General features: G+C 41.8%; 1 protein-coding gene across 2 annotated transcripts in view; it reads left to right on the top strand.

Annotated features, from left to right (window-relative positions):
- Positions 1-19,835, top strand: part of insra (insulin receptor a) — a 62,777-nt gene that overhangs the window by 41,697 nt on the left and 1,245 nt on the right. Inside the window, exons 4-20 of one of the 2 annotated variants that reach the window (XM_061839922.1) lie at positions 5,024-5,163; positions 5,260-5,404; positions 6,756-6,964; positions 7,842-7,968; positions 9,538-9,791; positions 11,859-12,026; positions 13,423-13,621; positions 14,382-14,662; positions 14,873-15,012; positions 16,077-16,236; positions 16,317-16,410; positions 16,488-16,555; positions 16,727-16,956; positions 18,289-18,399; positions 18,477-18,636; positions 19,321-19,450; positions 19,562-19,696. In XM_061839922.1, the coding sequence (XP_061695906.1) occupies positions 5,024-5,163; positions 5,260-5,404; positions 6,756-6,964; positions 7,842-7,968; positions 9,538-9,791; positions 11,859-12,026; positions 13,423-13,621; positions 14,382-14,662; positions 14,873-15,012; positions 16,077-16,236; positions 16,317-16,410; positions 16,488-16,555; positions 16,727-16,956; positions 18,289-18,399; positions 18,477-18,636; positions 19,321-19,450; positions 19,562-19,696 (2,751 nt within the window). Of the gene's footprint in view, positions 1-5,023; positions 5,164-5,259; positions 5,405-6,755; positions 6,965-7,841; positions 7,969-9,537; positions 9,792-11,858; positions 12,027-13,422; positions 13,622-14,381; positions 14,663-14,872; positions 15,013-16,076; positions 16,237-16,313; positions 16,411-16,487; positions 16,556-16,726; positions 16,957-18,288; positions 18,400-18,476; positions 18,637-19,320; positions 19,451-19,561; positions 19,697-19,835 lie in introns of both variants that reach the window. The other variant, XM_061839921.1, reaches the window with a different exon arrangement.

Genomic DNA, 19,835 nt, shown 5'->3' with positions numbered 1-19,835 from the left:
GTTGCCAGCCAATCACAGGGCACATGGAGACAAACAGCCGCACTCACAATCACACCCTGCTGCAATTTAGACTGTCCAATTAATATTGCATGTTTTTGGGATGTGGGAGGAGACTGGAGTGCCCGGAGAAAACCCACGCAGGCACGGGGAGAACATCCAAACTCCACACAGGCGGGTCCAGGATTGAACCTGGGACCTCAGAACAGTGAGGCCAACGCTTTACCAGCTGACCCACTGTGCGAAAACTAAATTCATGTGAAACAATTTGTTTGTAATGCTAACAAACAATTCAAAATTACGCAAGCATGCTAACATAACTATCATCAATACGATGGGAGTTATACCCCTTTAAGAAATGTATGTTTGAGCAAAAAAGGTGAAGTAGCACAAGTAGACAGACAATATAATGATACTGGAATACCACTTTCCAGCTGAGTCACCGTGCCGCTAGACATAAATATAAAAAACAACATTACATTTCATTTTTGCCCAATAAAGCACATTGGGTGGAACAAAATTGGTGCATAGCACCCCAGGAACATAAACATGGAGGAGCGAGAACATGTTGATGAAGTCTTCTGGTATGATGCTGTAGAAATCATCTTTAATGTTGCAGAAGGGGATGTTGTTTTGGTTAGCAACAGTGTTCCTATTGACTAAAGAGTTTTTTAGGGGGATGTCTAAAGTGTACTGCCCGACGTCATAGTGTTTGTATTTGTTGGATTTTGGAACCCTGTCAATCAATGACCTTTCATCATGTTTGCTGGTAATCTTCGAGTCGGTCACCATGTTTACCTCCGCCGAACACTTCGGGTACTGTCGCGTATCAGCACTTTTACTCCCGTCACGGCTCACCTCTCGCCGTCTCTCAGAATAACCGACGCCCGGAGTGCATATGTGGCGCCATTCAGTAGGGAAAAAGGTCAACATTGATTGCAAGTTAAAGAATTATTTTTTTTTTTCCACCCTCCAACGTTGGAACACATTTATTTTTTGCCCCGTTGTTCCTGTCTGGTTGAAGGCTTTTTCAAGTGCAGCTGTTGTTTAAATTGTTTCTTTAGCCGATTTAATCTGCCGTTAATCTTCGAGTGGCCACAAAACACGTCTTTGTTCTCTGCTCATTACGTATTAAGACCACAAAGAGGAGTCACCGCCATGAGTAACATGGCCAATTAGCTTCCACCCGGTCACGGTACAGTTTGTAGCCTCCCAACAATAAATTTTTTCAAATTAATCCCCCAGTTTCATTTAGGAAAGTAAGATTTGATAGATGTGTCTACCATGATGAGACCCACAAATACCCTCGGGAACCCATACCAGAAGACACAAAGTCAGGCGTTTTAGTTTACATCAACAGTTTTAGTGTTGTACAGTCTGTACTCCACCAACCTCCTGAATACATTTTGAAAATTCAGCCCCTAAAGCCACTTTCACTGAGCAAAATGAAACTACTTTGGTATGTCTACCATGAGTAGACATTAAAAAAATGTCAAGAACCCATCCTCAAAACACATAAGAAGTTTCCTGCCGTTCTAGGTCTGATCAAAATTGTCAAAATTCAATCAGGATTTTGATTTTGCCTTCTCATGATGCTAAAATCATTATAGTCAGAGAAAAATGATTACTATGTCCGGTATCGGCTGATATGAAAGTTCCTGAACGCGCGCAGTGTCCCTTGTAGCAAGTGTGCGACGTATATTCTTCTGCCTTCCCCGAGAGTGCTTTAAGCTGTTTATTGACACTCCAGTTTGTTTACTGTAAAAATAAATGCACAACAAAAAGGAATTACTTACATTGAATATTGAAATACAAGATACAAATTCTTTTAGAAATCACCAGATCAATTTCTCAATCAGTGGGCTAGCTAACTAGCATTGGCTCACAGGAGGAATTTACCTTCCAATATTTACATACAAATAAGGTCGCAACATGCAAACAAACAATATAACCATATTCACGGACATATAACATGTTTAATAAAGTTTCTACTCTTCATTTTTTATTTCCTTTTTTGTTGTTGCTTACTGTAAAATGCAGCTCCATGGATGACTTGCACCACACTGCCCCCAAGAGGCCAAGGAGCATACAGCAGATACAGTCACAACTTTGTAGAAAAAGACGCAAATACTGCCTACCCCCACCCCCCAAAAAAAAAAATTATCTGGCATGAAATCAGACAAAACATTTCATGTGTTAGGCGAATATAAGATTACCAACAATATTTCGATTTGCCGGATGTTGGCCATTTCCAGTTTCTTTACAAACTATTTTTCCGAGAGAATTTGTTCACTTTCCACCCATATACTATTTAGTAGAAAGTTGGATGACAGTAATTTTGAAGGATTTTTTTTAAAAAACAAAAATTCTATTCCATCTCACAGGTGTTTTTTTTTTTTTTCTTTTTGCAAATTCACACCCCAAAGCACATTTTATTTAGGAACAAGAATTTTTGCAATAATGTTTCTCATGACTCGAAACATTTCAAAAACAAATCTTGAAAAACAGACAGTAAGTCTGCCATTTTTAAGCCACATTTGGAGTGACGCTAAAGTGCATTTTTTTTTTTGGATTGCTTGTTTGCAGAGCACGACATTGAAATTCAATTACCTGATTAAATAATCTGTAACTCTGATTCATAAGGTCCTAATATCACCAAATTTCCATTTTTTTTAACCAAGTCCTGCAAAGAGAAACTTTTCCCAGAGATTTTGTCACATTGCTCCAAAGTATGAACTACATACATCAGACATAGATATGACCCTAAATTGCAAGGAATTTAGAATGTCGTCATTAGGATGGCGGACAAATTTCAGTTCATCATTCCAGATTTTACTTTTTTTTTTTTTTTTTTTTTTTTCAACTGCTTTTGTTTTTTTGCCTGACAAAAGCATTCTGTCATCATAAAGCCGCCAGCCAGAAATACTGAAGCAGAAATCACACCAATGACCCCGAGCATGACGCCCATCACTGGTGTCTAATCCTCCCTTTAATCACAAACTTAATCATTCTCGAGGGGGTAGAAAAACAACACCCCCCCACGGGCGTGTCTGATGAGTGAATCTGCGGCGGTGCGCCGTGTTTTTTTTCTCGTGCTCATAGCCGCCCGTTATCAGTGATGGGATTTTGCAGATGGCTTCTCGGGGAAAATAATTTAATACGGCGAACACACACAGCTGCGCCTTTCTGTCTGTTGTGAGATGAGATATGAAAACATTACATAAGACAGGTTGTTTAACCAGAGTTTGTTTGGTCGAAAAGTAAAAATGTTGCTGATTTGTCATCCTATGTGCACATTTAATGTTTTTTTTTTTCAAAGGTAGTAAATCATGTTTAAAAGTCACTATAATGACAGGAGGAGGGGAAAAATGCCCTGAGTGCAGAAATGTTAGAGAAACAAATTTAGCGGCAGGTACATTTATTCACTAATGGTCTTGATATTTCTCTCATGATGTGGAGCAGATATGAGGACAGCATCGAGAGAATGACTTTGTCGTCTTTGCCGTGGCAATCCCAGATGACCTACTTTATCCCTCTGTTAGCGTAGACGCTAATGTTCTCATTCGGCGCCGTACTTGGATAAACCTTACCACACGCTAGACGATTAGACAGCGTTCAGTGTAAGGTAAACACAAACGGCACGTAGTTGAAATCCTTTACAGGACAAGGAACCATATTTCGTCATTTTTAGGCCAAATAGAATGTAGATATATTTTTTCCAGTCAAGGCAGTTAGTAAAGAAAGTTGCCTACAGAGCACACCTGATTATAAGCCTCACGCAGTGCATTTGGAAAGGAAATAACATTTGGTGCATACATAAGCCGCAAGTGCCCACAGAAAAACCCACGTTGAACCACGAGATATTTACAAAAAAAGACGGTACACAGAGTTTTCAAAGTTTTAATACCTTACTTTAACATAGCAACAACACTGTAGCATGAACTGGACAGGTAAAAAAAAACAAAAACAAAACATACCGGTAAAAAAAAGCATGCCAGTAAAAACTAGGTCAGCGCTAATGCTACCGCTGCGCTAACAGGGCCAGTTAAAAAAACATACAGGTAAAAATCACTGAAACACGGCAGTAACACAGCAGCAACATGCTAGCGCAGCGCTAACAGGGCCGGAAAAAAAAAACATACATACTGGTAAAGGACACTTCCTCGGCACATATTTTCCACCGGTGTCACTCTTACATTTTCCGCTCGAGTGCCCCCTTCCGGCGGTTAGGAAAAATGCACAAATTCGCCACATCGCTGCATAAACCGCAGGGTTGAAAGCATGTGGGAAAAAAGTCGCGGCTCAAAGGACGGAAATTACAGTAATACATTTCCGCAAAACAGTCACACATTGAAGTTGAACTTAAGGAGAAATGGAGGGAAACACCTATCATCTAAGTACTGTACCTTGGCCAGAAAAACACAACAAAAAATACTATTATGTAGAAATAGCACTGAGCAAGGCAGACTTGGGTGAAAAATGTCGGGTATGTCCCCAAAACATGAATATGGATGCACACAACATTGTGGAGTGATTACATACGTACAAAGTGGAGTTTAGAACAATATTAAAAGGGCTATTAAGCAGAGCAGGTGAAGGAAGTAACTCTAAATGAAGTAAAAAGCGAGGAAGAAATAAGTTGTGTTGCTCCACAGAAAATAAAAATAGATGCATACAACATTCTGGAGAGATCACATATCGTCAAAGTGGACAATGAAACTAATTCAAAAGGACTATTAGCAAGGAACACAGTGAAACAACAATAAACGTAAACGACTCATGTAATGCTAATTAAAGACCCCACCTCAACATAATATCGCAGCTTTAATATTTCTTTGCTACATGTAGTAAGACTCCACGCTTGAATTCATCTGAGAGACTGTTTACATGTCTCGTGGGAGCTGCTATCTTAATCGGCGACACCGTTCAGGTCCCCTCATTTAATATCTGTGAGAATTTTAAGGTGAAAAGTTTACATTTTTCTTTGGGGCGTATCATAACACTTGTTTGTTGCTTGGGCCCGCAGGCTGAACTGCACGCCGTGCGCCGGGCTGTGCCCCAAGGTGTGCATGGGTCTGAAAACGGTGGACTCGGTCACGGCGGCGCAGGCGCTGAGGGGCTGCACCATCCTCAACGGCAGCCTTGTCATCAACCTGCGTGGAGGAAGTCAGCCCCCTTCTCCATAAAAACACACCCCACTTAAACTCTGATCTAACCACATAATGAACTTTTTTTATTTTTATTTTTTTCTGTGTGTGGCAGACAATATAGCGGCAGAGCTGGAGGCCAGCCTGGGTCAGCTAGAGGAGATCACCGGCTACCTGACCGTGCGGCGCTCCTACGCCCTGGTTTCCCTGTCCTTCTTTCGCAAGCTGCGCATCATTCGCGGGGAGGAGACGGAAATTGGGTGAGGGGAGAATATTTCCCAAGATCCCCTCATAATGCTAATCACAAGTACAGTGGTGCCTCGGTTCTTGAATACAATCCGTTCCAGAAGGCCGATTGAAAACAAAAACGTTCGAAAACCGAAACGTGTTTTCCCATTATAATGAATGGTAAATGAAATCATGCGTTCCAAGCCTAAAAAATAGATATATTTTTTAGCTTTTCTTGATAATAAACTGCACAGTAGAAAAACACGTTTAGTTTAAATACTTTATATAATTAAATCATTGCATGATGCTAACAGGGCCAGGTAAAAAAAAACATGCTGATAAAAATCACTGAGACACAGCAGTAACACAGCAGCAACAGGCTAGCACAGCGCTAACAGGGCCGGTTCAAAAAAAAAAAAAACATACTGCTAATCACAAGTACAGTGGTGCCTCGGTTCTTGAATACAATCCGTTCCAGAAGGCCGGTTGAAACCAAAATGTTCGAAAACCGAAGCGTGTTTTCCCATTACAATGAATGGAAAATGAAATAATGCGTTCCAAGCCTAAAAAAATAGTTTTTTAAGGGTTTTTTTTTTAGCTTTTCTTGAAAATAAACTGCACAGTAGAAATAAATGTTTAGTTTAAATACTTTATATAATTAAATCATTTAAGAAATATATTTATTTTTTGCTTAAAATGTATACTTTAGCCTAGTAGAGTATGCTAGGGTGGGAGTCCATTGCCGTATCTGTAGCGACTCGGCCCCCAGCCTTGTAAACCTTTTTTTATTAACAAAAGTGCGGAATAACTTTAAACAAGCAATAATGAGGGGGGAAAGAAACAGAAACAAAAATTGTTTTTTACTTGCGCAGAAAGTACGTAACGTAAAAAAATGTTTACTTGCAACGAGAGCTAGGGTTAATAGAACAAAAAAAAAAGTCTTTGGTGGGGGTGACTCGCCCCTTTTTCACAAAGAACGAATCTAATGTAGCCTGTTTCTGCCGTCTTTTGAGCACCTTCCTGAAGTGGCTCATAACAACGTCATTGAAATTTTACAGTGCTCTGCAATATTCTGCTTCGTTAGAGTGATGGAGTTCTACAAAATTATGGATGTCGTCCCATTTGGCGCAGATCGCTTTCATATCGGCACTTGAGACATCCTTCGAAAACCAAAGCGAAAAAATCTCGAAATTTTGTTTGAAAACCGATTTGTACGAAAACAGAGACATTCGGAAACCGAGGTACCGCCGTATTTCCATTTTGACTCCCGAATCACAGCATACAGAACACCCCCCCCCCCCACCCACCCCAGTTTGACAACTACAAACCGATAATGTGCCAAGAACCAGCTGCCATTCTTCCACCTTGTCTTTCCTCCCGCAGCAATTACTCCTTCTACGCCCTGGACAACCAGAATCTGCGACAGCTCTGGGACTGGTCCAAGCACAAGCTGAGGATCCTCCAGGGACGCATGTTCTTTCACTACAACTCCAAACTGTGCATGTCCGAGATCCGCAAGATGGAGGAGGTCGCCGGCACCCGGGAGCGCAGGAATGACATCGCATCCAAGACCAACGGCGACCAAGCCTCGTGTAAGTCGCGCGTCGCCAACGCCGAGCGTGAATAGTCGTCATTTCCTGACCTCCTGTCATTCCAGAGACTTTTTTTTTTAATATATATCAGTTCGCTAACAAACATTTTAGAACCGCAACTCACCAAGACATCGTGCTTGATTTTAAATCAATTTCACCAGATCAATGACTGCTCCCCGACATTGTGGTTAGATGAGATCCGTTTCAGCAGATTTCACTTACACGGAAAGAATTGCGCGAGACTGATGGCTGCCGCACAACATTGTCTTTCCATAAAAATCAGCTTCATCAGATGAATGACTGCTCCCCGACGTTGTGCGTTGATAAAATGTAGCTTCAGCAGATGTTTCAGCGCATTAAAATAATTGAATGCCTGACGAGATGACGTTTTGACGAACTATAAAATCATTGAGGCTGTGTGTTTGATGACGTATGACCGTTCCACAACGTTGAGATGAAATCAGCCTCATCAGATGATGACTGCGCCACAACATCGTGCGCCGATGAATTTTCAAGGTTTCCCAGATGCCTCGGCGCGTTAAATTCAAATTCTCCGCATTGTTTTGTCTAGATTGAGAAAAATGGTCAGCAGAGGGACAAGCACTACTTTGCATTGTGTTAAGATGAAATCAGCAGATTAATGACCGATCCACAACATTTTTATTAAATCAACAGATGTTTCGGCACATTAAAATCATTGTGTGTGTGTGTGTGTGTGAAGATGAACGGCCGCTTCACCGCGTTGTTTTTAGATGAAATCACTTTCGGCATATTGACTTGATCATCCGCCGCGAACGTTTCATCGCATCTGCATCCCTTGCAAACTTTTTCCTCCACCTTTTTTTAAACCCCTCACTATCCACGTTTGTTTCGTCAGGCGAGAATCACGTGCTGAAGTTCACCCAGATCCGCACCATGAGCGATAAGATCATGGTCAAGTGGGAACCCTTCTGGCCTCCAGACTTCAGAGACCTGCTGGGCTTCATGGTGCTCTATAAAGAGGCGTAAGTTCTTGTCCGATCGCAGCGGGTCCGCAGTGTCCGCCAAGCATTTATCGTTTAAAGCTGCTGCGAGAAGGGGCCCGATGATCCAAATAAGAGCCCGTGACTTGAAACATGAGAATCAGCTGCCTGACGCTTCACTTGCAGCGTGGTATTTACAGCAGATATTATAAAATCCACCCAGATATTCATTGACCGCCATTTACTGTATTATAATTCAAAATTGCTTTTGACATCTACTCGTAGAAATTATGTCATAATATTACTGACGTTTTTCCTCTGGGGGGTGGTGGGTGGGGAATACTTTTACTGAACACATTTTTTCCCCCCCGTGTAACATTGCACCTTTTTTCTTGTAACATTACCGTAATTCCTGGCCTACAGAGCGCACCTGGTTACAAGCCTCACGGAGTACATTTGTAAAGGAAATACCATTTGGTACATACATTGAAACCCACATTGAAACACGAGATGTTTACAAAGAATGACGGTACGCAGAAAGAGTTTTCAATGATTTAATACCTTAGCTTAGCTTAGTTTAGCTTAGCTTAACACAGCAGCAACTTTGTAGCACGAACAGGGTTGGTTAAAAAAAAACATACCTGTAAAAAAAAAAAAACAGCTGCAGCAGCTACACAGTAGCAACATGGTAGCACAGCACTAACAGGGTCGTTTAAAAAATCACTGAGACGCGGCAGTAACAGAGTAGCAAGATGCTAGCACAGCACTAATGTTAGCGCAGGGCTGACAGGGCCGGTAAAAAAAAAAAACAGCTGCAGCAGCTACACAGTAGCAACACGGTAGCACAGCACTAACAGGGTCGTTTAAAAAAATCACTGAGACACGGCAGTAACACAGCAGCAACACGCTACCGGAGCGCTGGCAGGGCCGGTGAAAAAAAGAAAAACATACCGGGAAAAGTCACTTCCTCGGCACATAAATTCCACCGGTCTCACTCTTACCTTTTCCGTTCAAGTGCCCCCTTGCGGCCGTTAGAAAAAATGCAGAAATTAGCATCATCACCGCAGGTTTGAAAACGTGTGAAAAAAGTCATGGCAAGCCTCACAGAGTACATTTGTAAAGGAATTACCATTTGGTACATACATACGCCGCAGCTGTGTAAAAGCTGCAAGTGCCCTACATTGAAACACGAGATATTTACAAAGAAAAACGGTACACAGAAGGAGTTAAATGCTAGCATTTCGCTAATGCTAGTGCTAACACCAGCACTGCTCTAAAGCTAGCACTAACGCTAACAGGCCCGGTTAAAATAAAACTTACCGGTAAATATCACTGAGACACGCCAGTAACACAGTAGGAACACGCTAGTGCAGCGCTAATAGGGCCGGTAAAAGTCACTTCCTCAGCACATATATTCCACCGCAGGGTGAAAAAAGTCGCCGGAAATTACGGTATGCTTCCTACCCTTGTAACATTCAAAATGTCAAAAATAGGATTTTGCCTCTGACAAGTCATTTTCCGATGTCTACTGTCTGTCTTCTCCAATTTTTTGCACTGCATTGTTGACGCCGCCATCTTGCATCCAATAACGTCACCGTCCGATCTTTTCAGGCCTTTCCAGAACGTGACCGAGTTCGACGGGCAGGACGCGTGCGGCTCCAACAGCTGGGTGATCGCAGACGTGGAACCCCCGCCCCGTTCCACCGAGGGCGACAGGGTCCACTTTGAGCCGGGCCACCTCATCCTGCCCCTCAAGCCCTGGACGCAGTACGCCATCATGGTAAAGACGCAGCTCTCCGCCTCCGACGAGCACCAGGTCAACGGGGCCAAGAGCGACATCATCTACGTGCGCACCAACGCCACCAGTAAGACTTAAGTCTAACGTTTCATATTCTATGTCGATAAAGGGAGGTTTTTATATTTTTTAAGCGGATGACCACAACCTCGACAACTGCAGAAGTGAGACACATTGTCTATTAGAGGAGAGGAACAATGGTAGTTATAAATTATGACTTTGTTCTTGTCGGATTTCAACTTTATTTTGTACCACTGACTTTTATTTATTTTAATTGAAGACATTTTTCTTGCGAATGTACAACTCTTCAATTCTGCTAACTCTCCTTTGTAACTTTACGCGTTAGTGTAGGTTTTGCCATTTTTTTTTTATCTCCTCTTTGTTTAAACATCAATCCAGCTCCCATAAATTAATATTTGGAATGCTTATTTTTACGGCCAACCACAACATTTTTAACGAAAGGCTCGGGCGTAGCTTTGTTCGCCCGGGATCTTCCGTTTTCACCAAGTGCTCTCCTGGGGCATGTTGTGACTCTTAGTTTGTGACACCTTGTCATCTTTGCCACCTTTTGAAATTCCTCCTCCTGTGAATTTTTTAATCGTGGAAAGATCGGAAAAAAAAGGAGAGACTTGTGCCAGTTTTTCAGCCTGAAACACTTTCCATGTCTATTAATACCACATGGAAACAGGAGACTACAGACTTGAAAACTTCCCTGTGATAGCTCGGTGGTCGTGTCAAGGGCGGGCCGCCGCTCTTGCGCTGTCTGGCACCCCTTGCTCCAAGGTTCTGCCATCTTTGTCGCGTCAGGTCGTTGAACCTCGACTGCAAGGGCAGACCTGTCATTATGCATAAGCGGCAGCCGGTGACAAATCAGTTTGCGGAGTGCAAAATGGTCTCCGTTTGGCTTCGCCCTGACGTCCAAGACTTCCCTCCAACACTGGGTCCGTCAGGGTTTTTTTTTTTTTTTTTTAATACCGCCGTCAGCCAGGACTTGTCATTGAGTTTCTAATTTATTGCTTGTGTATCTCATCTGTTCACCAGATACTCTCTTTTATTCCGTACTGTTATAAAAACCAACATCAGAAGCACTCCGTTTAACACTCTAAACTAGCAGCATGCAATGTCGTCAACCACTGTCACGTAAAAGCAGCGCACATATCAAATACAGTTCTTGTTCACGAATGACAAGCATATGTCCGCTAGTTAGTGTGAGATGCTAACGCAGCACTTGGTCCTCTTCCTTGTTCAACAGTACAAAGATTTGAAATCAAATGTATCAGAGATCCAAATCAAAGTCCTTTGTTCATAAAAAAAGGTGCTTGATACAGGCTCGTGTAGAATTAAAATTAGCAGCACAAACACAGGGAAGATTCAAATGTTTACTAAAAGAAGCTAAACACAGGCTGATCAGAGAGAACTAGCGGCTCAATGACAAAAGAGGAAGTAGAACCCTACCAAAATAAAACCAGAAGAATCACAATCAGATGGACTTTCAAGTTACAGTCCATTACCGGTTCTAGAAAATCCAAATCTTTCTTTTGTGTGCAATTTTGTTTTTTTAAATCTTAGCACACTTCACAAAGTCAATGGCATCACGAGGAAAGAACTTCTTTTTATGCTTTCGGCTTGTCCCGTATCTTTTTCCATCTAAGCCCATCTCACGCATCCTCCTCTCTTAACACGCAACTGTCCTCATGTCTTCCCTCACAACATCCATCAACCTTTTCTTTGGTCTTCCTCTCGCTCTTTTGCCCGGCAGCTCCATCCTCAGCATCCTTCTATGTGGAAATAATGTTGCAGCATCTCAAGAGCGCAAACGGGTCTTCCAGATGGACAATGACCTGAGTATATTGGCAAAGTGGTTACAAAGTGGTCTAGGGATAACAAAGTCAATGTTTTTGAAGTGGTGAAGTGGTGTCAGTACTATTGAAAATTCATACGGAGACCTGAAAAGGTATGTGCGAGCAAGGCGGCCTACAAACTTTGCTCAGTTGCATTTTAGTTCTGTCAGCAGGAATGTAGTAAAAAAAAAATGGTAGTTCTCATTGATTTAAAATGGGAATGTTCACTCTGACAATTTCGGACGTGTGTGTAGTTGTACTCGTTATTAAGCCTTGTATCATCATTTTGTGCACAGAACCTTCGGTGCCCCTGGACCCCATCTCGTCGTCCAACTCGTCCTCCCAGATCATACTGAAATGGAAGCCCCCCAACGACCCCAACGGCAACATCACACACTACCTGGTCTTCTGTCAGCGGCAGGCCGAGGCCAGCGAGCTCTACAAGTTCGACTACTGTCAGAAGGGTGAGACGGCGTAGCGGCGTGTCTTCCGACTGCGTGCGCTGTAAGGAACGAAACGCCACACCGGCCAATGATTTCTGTGCCAAAAACAAAAAACGCTGCGGATTCAGAAGTCTCGGCCACCACAAAAGATTAAACCGTTGGTTGTGATCAAGGATATCAGTGTAATTGCCATATTGCTCGAAGAAATAGGAAGGGAGAGTCAAAAGGCACACTTGCACGAGTGGAATAATGCTTAAAATATAAAAACAAAAATACTGCATAAATACTGGGCAACAAAAGTGCAAATATCAGGGAGGAAACACCAAAATATTGTAGCAAAAATATACACAATTGAAAAAAATCCCAACAATGATACTAAAATGTTATGAACAAATATAAATGAAATGCGTTGTATTAGAAAATGAAAACAAATATTAGACAAATGAAATAACTCAAATATTCGATGAGAAGTGACACAAAAATACAAATAAAATGTAGGAAAATAAATGTAAAAAAAATACATTAAAAATATATTGGAAGGATGCACAAATATTAGATGTAAAAAGGCAATTACTACATGTAGCGAAATATTGGAGTAACATGCATACATAGGTTAAAAAAAATACAAAAACAATTGACGAAAGGTATACAAATAATACAGCAAAATATAAACCTATAAATGAAACAAATTCTAAAATATTTAGATTATAAAATGAACTTGAGAAAATACTCAAATAAATTGACAAAATAAATATAAAATGTATGTACAAAAATATATACAAATATTAGATGAAAAAACAAAAAGAACCCTGTCAAATATTCAGTTGCAAATGCAATCATTGCTGGAAATACTGAAACAAAAATACATAACTATGTGGTTGAAACTACAGAAATATAAAATTTAAAAGTTAATTAAGATGACAGGTGTAATTTTTTGGGGGTCATCACCTGGGCCAGCCATGTTAACACCACAACATACAGTACATGTGTGATGTTTCCTCGACTCCCAGAGACTCTAAATACGGTGTAAACCGAAACATTATTTTATTATTTTATCAGTGTTTGTTTGCGAACCATAAACCGTCACCGCCAGGTTCAGAATGCATTGCACCGGGTATGATAAAACTAAAATATTGCCCGGATGACAGCACTAAAAGTGCAAGGTGCTATGGTCAGGGTCAGTGGGAGTCCAACCACTCGACCTCTTGGCAACAAATGAACTTCAAGCTATGCATGAACCAGGGAATAGATCTGCAGGGACGCCGTGTCTCTTGTAATTTATTTCACCAGGATGGGTCAAGAACGGGCAACAATGTCAGCTGTCCACCCCCGAGCCCTGCGGGTGCCATTTTTTTTTTTTTTTTATGTTTGTGCATGTCTGGCACTTGACACTTGTCTTTCTCACCCTCTCCCCCAGGGATGAAGCTGCCCTCGCGGGTCCCCACGCAGGTGGACGGCGAGGAGGAGCAAAAGTGGAACCAGACGGAGGAGCAGGGCCCCGGGACGGGATGCTGCACCTGCCCCAAGACCGACAAGGAGCTCAAGAAGGAGAAGGAGGAACTGGAGTACCGCAAAACCTTTGAGAACTACCTCCACAATGAAGTCTTTGAGATGAAGTAAGACTTCCCCACGCTAAGTTTTTTGAGCGCGAGACATTCTAAATAACAGTGTGAGCCAGCAATTTCATGTCTTTGGAGAAAAAATACAGCAGTACCTCGACAAGTGGCCTGACTTTAGAGTTTTTTTGCTATATGAGCTGTCACTGGACTGTTGGGAGAAAGTGAGCAATTCTTCAAAAAGAGGTTTCAAGCTGTTTATTGGCTGTCAAATTTGAGAAAAGAGAATTACCCGTTGTGTATTTAAGCAAACCTCATCTGGTACCTTTCTTACGGAAGTCTTCTAGCCCAAGGCTAACACACAGTGCAAACTGCCATAAACTTACTAATGAAACATCAGTTTTTCAGTTTTGTAACTCTTTAATCAACGGATATTTGAACACAAACTGAGCAGCAACACTCGGACAGACAACCTAAAAATACACATTAGCATGTTCTTTATCCACTGTACTTTTTTCATAAAAAAGTAAGTTACATATTAAGGTTTTTATATTTTCTATTGAAATAGTGTAAAAAAAAAAAAAAAAAAGGGAGGCGTTTTTTTAGGAAAATTTTATTTTACAGCAAAAGTCATATTTTTGGGGGGGATGGACCAAGTACATTTTCTAGAAAAATGGTCAAACTTTTTAAGGAAAATAGTAATTAGACTTTCGGAGATAAATGTTGATATTTATCAGTAAAATAATCAATTTCCTAGGAATAAAAATAGTATTTTTACAGATGAAAGGGTACGTAAAACACAATTTTTTTTCTTTCACAGACGCTCAAGACAACGGCGCTCCGCGGTGGGCGTGGCCAACCATACGCGCCTAATCCCCACCGCCGCCTCCGGCAGGCCGTTTACCACCGCCATCCCCGAGGAGGAGGAGACGTTCGAGAGCACCAAGACGGTGGTCACCGTGCTGGCCAAAGAGTCCACGGTCATCTCCAACCTGCGTCACTTCACCAGCTACCAGATCGAAATCCACGCCTGCAACCACCCCAATGACTCGGCGCGCTGCAGCATGGCGGCCTACGTCAGCGCCCGCACCATGCCTGAAGGTACGGCAAGAGTGCCCGCTCTCTGTACTTAGGTACAATTACAAATACTTCAGTAAGGTAAAAAGCGCTTGAGAACTATCACAGGTACTACATCTGCAATGATGTGTCATTTCTGGGCCAGCACAAAATGACAATATTCCTTTTGGTGGGGGGGGGGGATCTCAGTCAATGAATACTCTTCCTCATTCTGACAATTGGCGCCCCCTGCAGACAAAGCCGACGACATCACGGGCCCCATCAAGTACGAGGTGTCCGACATGACCGCGCACATCACCTGGCAGGAGCCCGCCGCCCCCAACGGCATGATCATCCTGTACGAAGTTAATTACAAGCGCATCGGGGACAGCGAGGTGAGCGCAATAAATCCTTCGCACGCAGCGGTGACTACAAGTGCCGCGTCAGCAGTTTCTGCATCTGCACCGTTCTTACTTCAACGACAAATACGCCCTGTGAAAATTTCACCTCATCGATCGTAGTGAGCAAGGTTATCAGTATTGGCAGGGGGATTGCTCAAAGAGAGATTTGGAGAACGAGAGCCAAAGCAGTAATGGTCCAAGTGTTACTAAACCATTTCAAAAATACTCAAATATTTGGCCTAAAAAGACAATTATTCAGTGAAAAAGTACCAAAATGTTATATACATAATATTATATATACAGTATGTAAATATTTGAAAATAATACAAAAATATTGGACAATAAAAACAAAAATATTTGATGACAAAAGTTGTATTTTTTTTATTGCAAAAATAGATATATTACAAAAATGCTGATATTTACACCCAAAAGAGTAAAAATATTTGGTATTACAAAAATATCTGATGAAAAATCAACAACATTACAGCAAATAGGTAATACAAACTGTTGGCCAAATATTCAACAAGATTAGCTGAAAAATACAACAAAAGGTACAGAAATATTAGAAATACAAGGTAAAAGTAACTAAGTATTAGACACAAATATTAGAAAGTAATTTTATGTACATGACAGTATCCATCCATCCAATTTCTTAACCGCTTATCCTCACAAGGGTCGGGGGAGTGCTGGAGCCTATCCCGGTTGTCATCGGGCAGGAGTCGGGGGTGCACCCTGAACTGGTTGCCAGCCAATCGCAGGGCACATGGAGACAAACAGCCGCACTCACAATCACACCTAGGGGCAATTTTAGAGTCTCCAATTAATGTTGCATGTTTTTGGGATGTGGGAGGAAACCGGCGTGCCCGGAGAAAACCCACGCAGGCACAGGGAGAACACGCAAACTCTACATGACGGTAGTTACACAGTATTAGCTAGGTAATAAATATTAGCAATGACATGATGTGTGTTAACGTCACTGAGGTGCGAGGGTCAAGGTTGCAAGTAAAGAAACGAGATTTAGCAAACAAGTTGAATGAACTGTTGTTGTTGTGGCGCAGGAGCTGCACCACTGCGTGTCCAGGAACATGTACAAAGCCACGCGGGGCTGCAAGCTGCGGGTGATGCACTCCGGGAACTACACGGTGAGGATCCGAGCCACCTCCCTGGCAGGGAACGGCTCGTGGACCGAACCCACGTACTTCTATGTGCAGGACGCCAGTAAGTTGGTTTGCGCTGGGATAGTAATACCACGGGAACGTGTTACGCGTCTCACGTTCGATGTTTTTTTTCACGAGGAGATCCTCTCAACATCGCGAAGATTGTGATCGGACCGGTCATCTGCGTGCTGGTGCTGTTTGTAGCCTTGGTGGGATTTGCCATGTTCAAGAAAAAGTAGGCCGCCGCCTTCGCTCGCCTCGAATTGCCGCGCTCACGCGATGAAGTGACGGGATTGTTTGTTTTCTTTGCAGCCAAACTCAAGGACCCAGCGGTCCCATCTACGCCTCGTCCAACCCTGAGTACCTCAGCGCGAATGACAGTAAGCATACACCACACCGTCTTACAAGGGGTTTCTTCTTTCTTTTATTGGTTTGTTTTCAAGATTATGTTCCAACAACATCCACATTCAATGATTAACAACCCGGTGGACTGGCGTACGTTAGTGTCGTGCCCGTCCACACTCACTGACTGCAATTCCACTAATGCGCAGTGTACGAGGAGGATGAGTGGGAGGTGGCCCGCGACAAGATCAAAATCCTGCGGGAGCTGGGCCAGGGCTCGTTCGGCATGGTGTACGAGGGCATCGCCAAGGACATCATCAAAGGCGAGGGCGAGACCCGCGTGGCGGTCAAGACGGTCAACGAGTCGGCCAGCCTGCGCGAGAGGATCGAGTTTCTCAACGAGGCCTCCGTCATGAAGGCCTTCAGCTGCCACCACGTGGTAAGCGCACCACGTTAGGCCAGTAAAAACCACGGTCGAGTAATATGAACAACTCAAACGTGGAACAGTATCAGCAGTATCACTAGCAAACAGTGTGTGTGTATATATATATATGTTTTTTTTTTTTTTAAAGGAAAAAGCATTTTGTACATACAAATGCCGCACCTGATTAAAACCCGCATGTGCGCACATTGAAACATGATATTTACAATGAAAGATGGTACACGGAAAGAGTTTGCAAAGTTTTAATAATATACCTTAGCGTTTCTTTCCAAAAACTGCCTGTGACGCGGCAGTAAAACAGCAGCAACACGCTAGCACAGCCCGAACAAGGCCGGTTAAAAAAATAAAAATAAAAAATAAAAACATACCGGTAAAAGTCACTTCCTCGGCACATATATTCCACCGGCGTCACTCTTAGATTTTCCGCTTTAGTGCCCCCTTGCGGCTGTTAGAAAAAATGTACAAATTAGCCGCATCACCACTTAAACCGCAGGGTTGAAAGCGTGTGGAAAAAAGTCGCGTTTTATAGGCCGGATATTACGGCACTCTATTAGAATGGGATTTGCTAATGGGAGTGGTACAAGTAAAAATATTAGGTACAATTGTAAAATGTAGCAATAACACTCAGAATATGACAACCTACATTTAATTTTAAATATACAATCTAATATCGTAAAAAATAAGAAAATGTTTTATGAGGTAGTTGTGGTGACAATGCGGCATCCACTGACCAAAAGGTTGGTAATTCAAATCCGGCCGTGATTGCCGGTTGTTGGAAATATTAGACAGAGAAATAATAATATTAATCAAATATAATTGAAAAATAGAAACAAATGCCTTCTTTACAATCTTACAGAACAAATACAGAAATGGAAGAAAAGAAAATGTGCAAATCGAAAAATAAATCTGAAATATTAGAAATAGTACATTTCTAATACAAACTTGTCTTTAAAAGCTAATAAGGAATATTATATGAAAAAGAAACAGAATATTAGACACGTGAAAAAATAGACCGTATTAAAAAGAACAAAGACAATCATTAGATGAAAAGGACAAATTGAAAAAAGATAAAATATTAAGGAACAAATACAAAGCTATTTGGAAAAGTTGCAAACAGACAAAAAGATAAGAAAACGATCAAAAAATTACAGAAATATGAGATGGAAAAATATCTTCATAAAAGAAGTTATAAAATGTTGAGTTGATAAAATACAAGCATTGAAGAGCCCAAAACGCCTCATATTGTTGTAACAAGAGTAGCAATTTGAAATGTTAATACGGTGTAAAATGTCATCATTTCATCTTTCTATGTGAAATTGTTTTTGTCAGGTGCGTCTGCTCGGGGTGGTCTCCAAAGGCCAGCCCACCCTGGTGGTGATGGAGCTGATGACCCACGGCGACCTGAAGAGCTACCTGCGCTCCCTCCGCCCTGACGCCGAGGTGACTCTCGTATTTTCGCTCGATGCCACCGTACGGCCATACTTCGGCCGTGACTAAACGAACGCCGTGGTCGTCAGAACAACCCGGGGCGTCCGCCTCCCACGCTGAAGGAGATGATCCAGATGGCGGCCGAGATCGCCGACGGCATGGCGTACCTCAACGCCAAGAAGTTTGTGCACCGCGACCTCGCCGCCAGGAACTGCATGGTGGCGCAAGACTTCACCGTCAAAATAGGAGGTGCGTCTTACAGCTCAGCTTTGATGGCTCAATTTGGGAATTTGCAAAGATTTACAAATATTTTTATTTGGGGCTAATATTCTTGTAATATTGCACATTTTTTATTGTTGTGTAAACATTTTCCTTTTGAATCATTTTTCGTTATTTTATAATAATTGTCAGTAACATTTACATTTAATTTTTCAATTGTTATATTTTTTAGTTAGATTTTAATTTATTTTTTCCATTTGTTTTGTTTCTGTGTCAATTTGATTTGTATATTGCGATTATATTTAAGGTAATATTCTTCATTGTTGTTTTGTTTTTTTGTTTTTCATTTTCTTAGCTTTTTTTTTTCTCAAATATTTTTGTCAAACATTTTATATTTTGTTCCGATGTGTTTTTTTTTTAAATAATATTTAAAAGTTTTGGTATTTGTCTTAATATTTTTGGATATTTTTTCAATTTTGTTACATGTGTGTAACAATTCAATTTTATTTTACATATTTTTTAATTTTCCATCTGCTATTTGTTTTCCTTTTCAATTTTCCTTTTCAAATGTTTTTCCAAAATATTTATTTGTGCACATTTCAAATATTTTTGGGGGTATTTTGGTGTATGTTTTAATACATATTTTTCCAAAATATTTGTAATGTTATTGCTTTGTGTCTCTCTTGATAAAACTTTTTTTTTTTTTCTTTTCAGATTTTGGCATGACCCGAGACATTTACGAAACGGATTACTACCGTAAAGGAGGGAAGGGCCTTCTGCCCGTCAGGTGGATGGCACCCGAGTCTCTGAAAGACGGAGTGTTCACCGCACATTCCGACTGCTGGTGGGTGACGTGCTGATTCTGAATGTCAGGCGAGGAAGGGTTTTTTTTTTTTTTTTTTTTTTTTTTTTTTTCACATCGTCGTTTCCTCCGGCCCGCTTGTCACCCCCGCAGGTCGTTCGGGGTGGTTCTGTGGGAGATCAGCACGCTCGCCGAGCAGCCCTACCAAGGCCTCTCCAACGAGCAGGTGCTCAAGTTTGTCATGGACGGAGGATACTTGGACCGACCGGACAACTGCGCGGACAGACTGTGAGTACTTAACGGCAACGGTGTTACTTACTTACCGTTACCTTACCTTAAATGCACAAATTAGCCCCATCACGACCCCAAAAGGGGACAAGCCGAAAGAAACTTACCGCATAAACTGCATGGTTGAAAGCGTGTGAAA

Source organism: Syngnathoides biaculeatus, chromosome 13 (assembly GCF_019802595.1).
Source record: "Syngnathoides biaculeatus isolate LvHL_M chromosome 13, ASM1980259v1, whole genome shotgun sequence".
Taxonomy (NCBI): Eukaryota; Metazoa; Chordata; class Actinopteri; order Syngnathiformes; family Syngnathidae; genus Syngnathoides; species Syngnathoides biaculeatus.
Note: the sequence above shows the minus strand (reverse complement) of the source record. Positions and strands in the feature narration are given on the sequence as shown.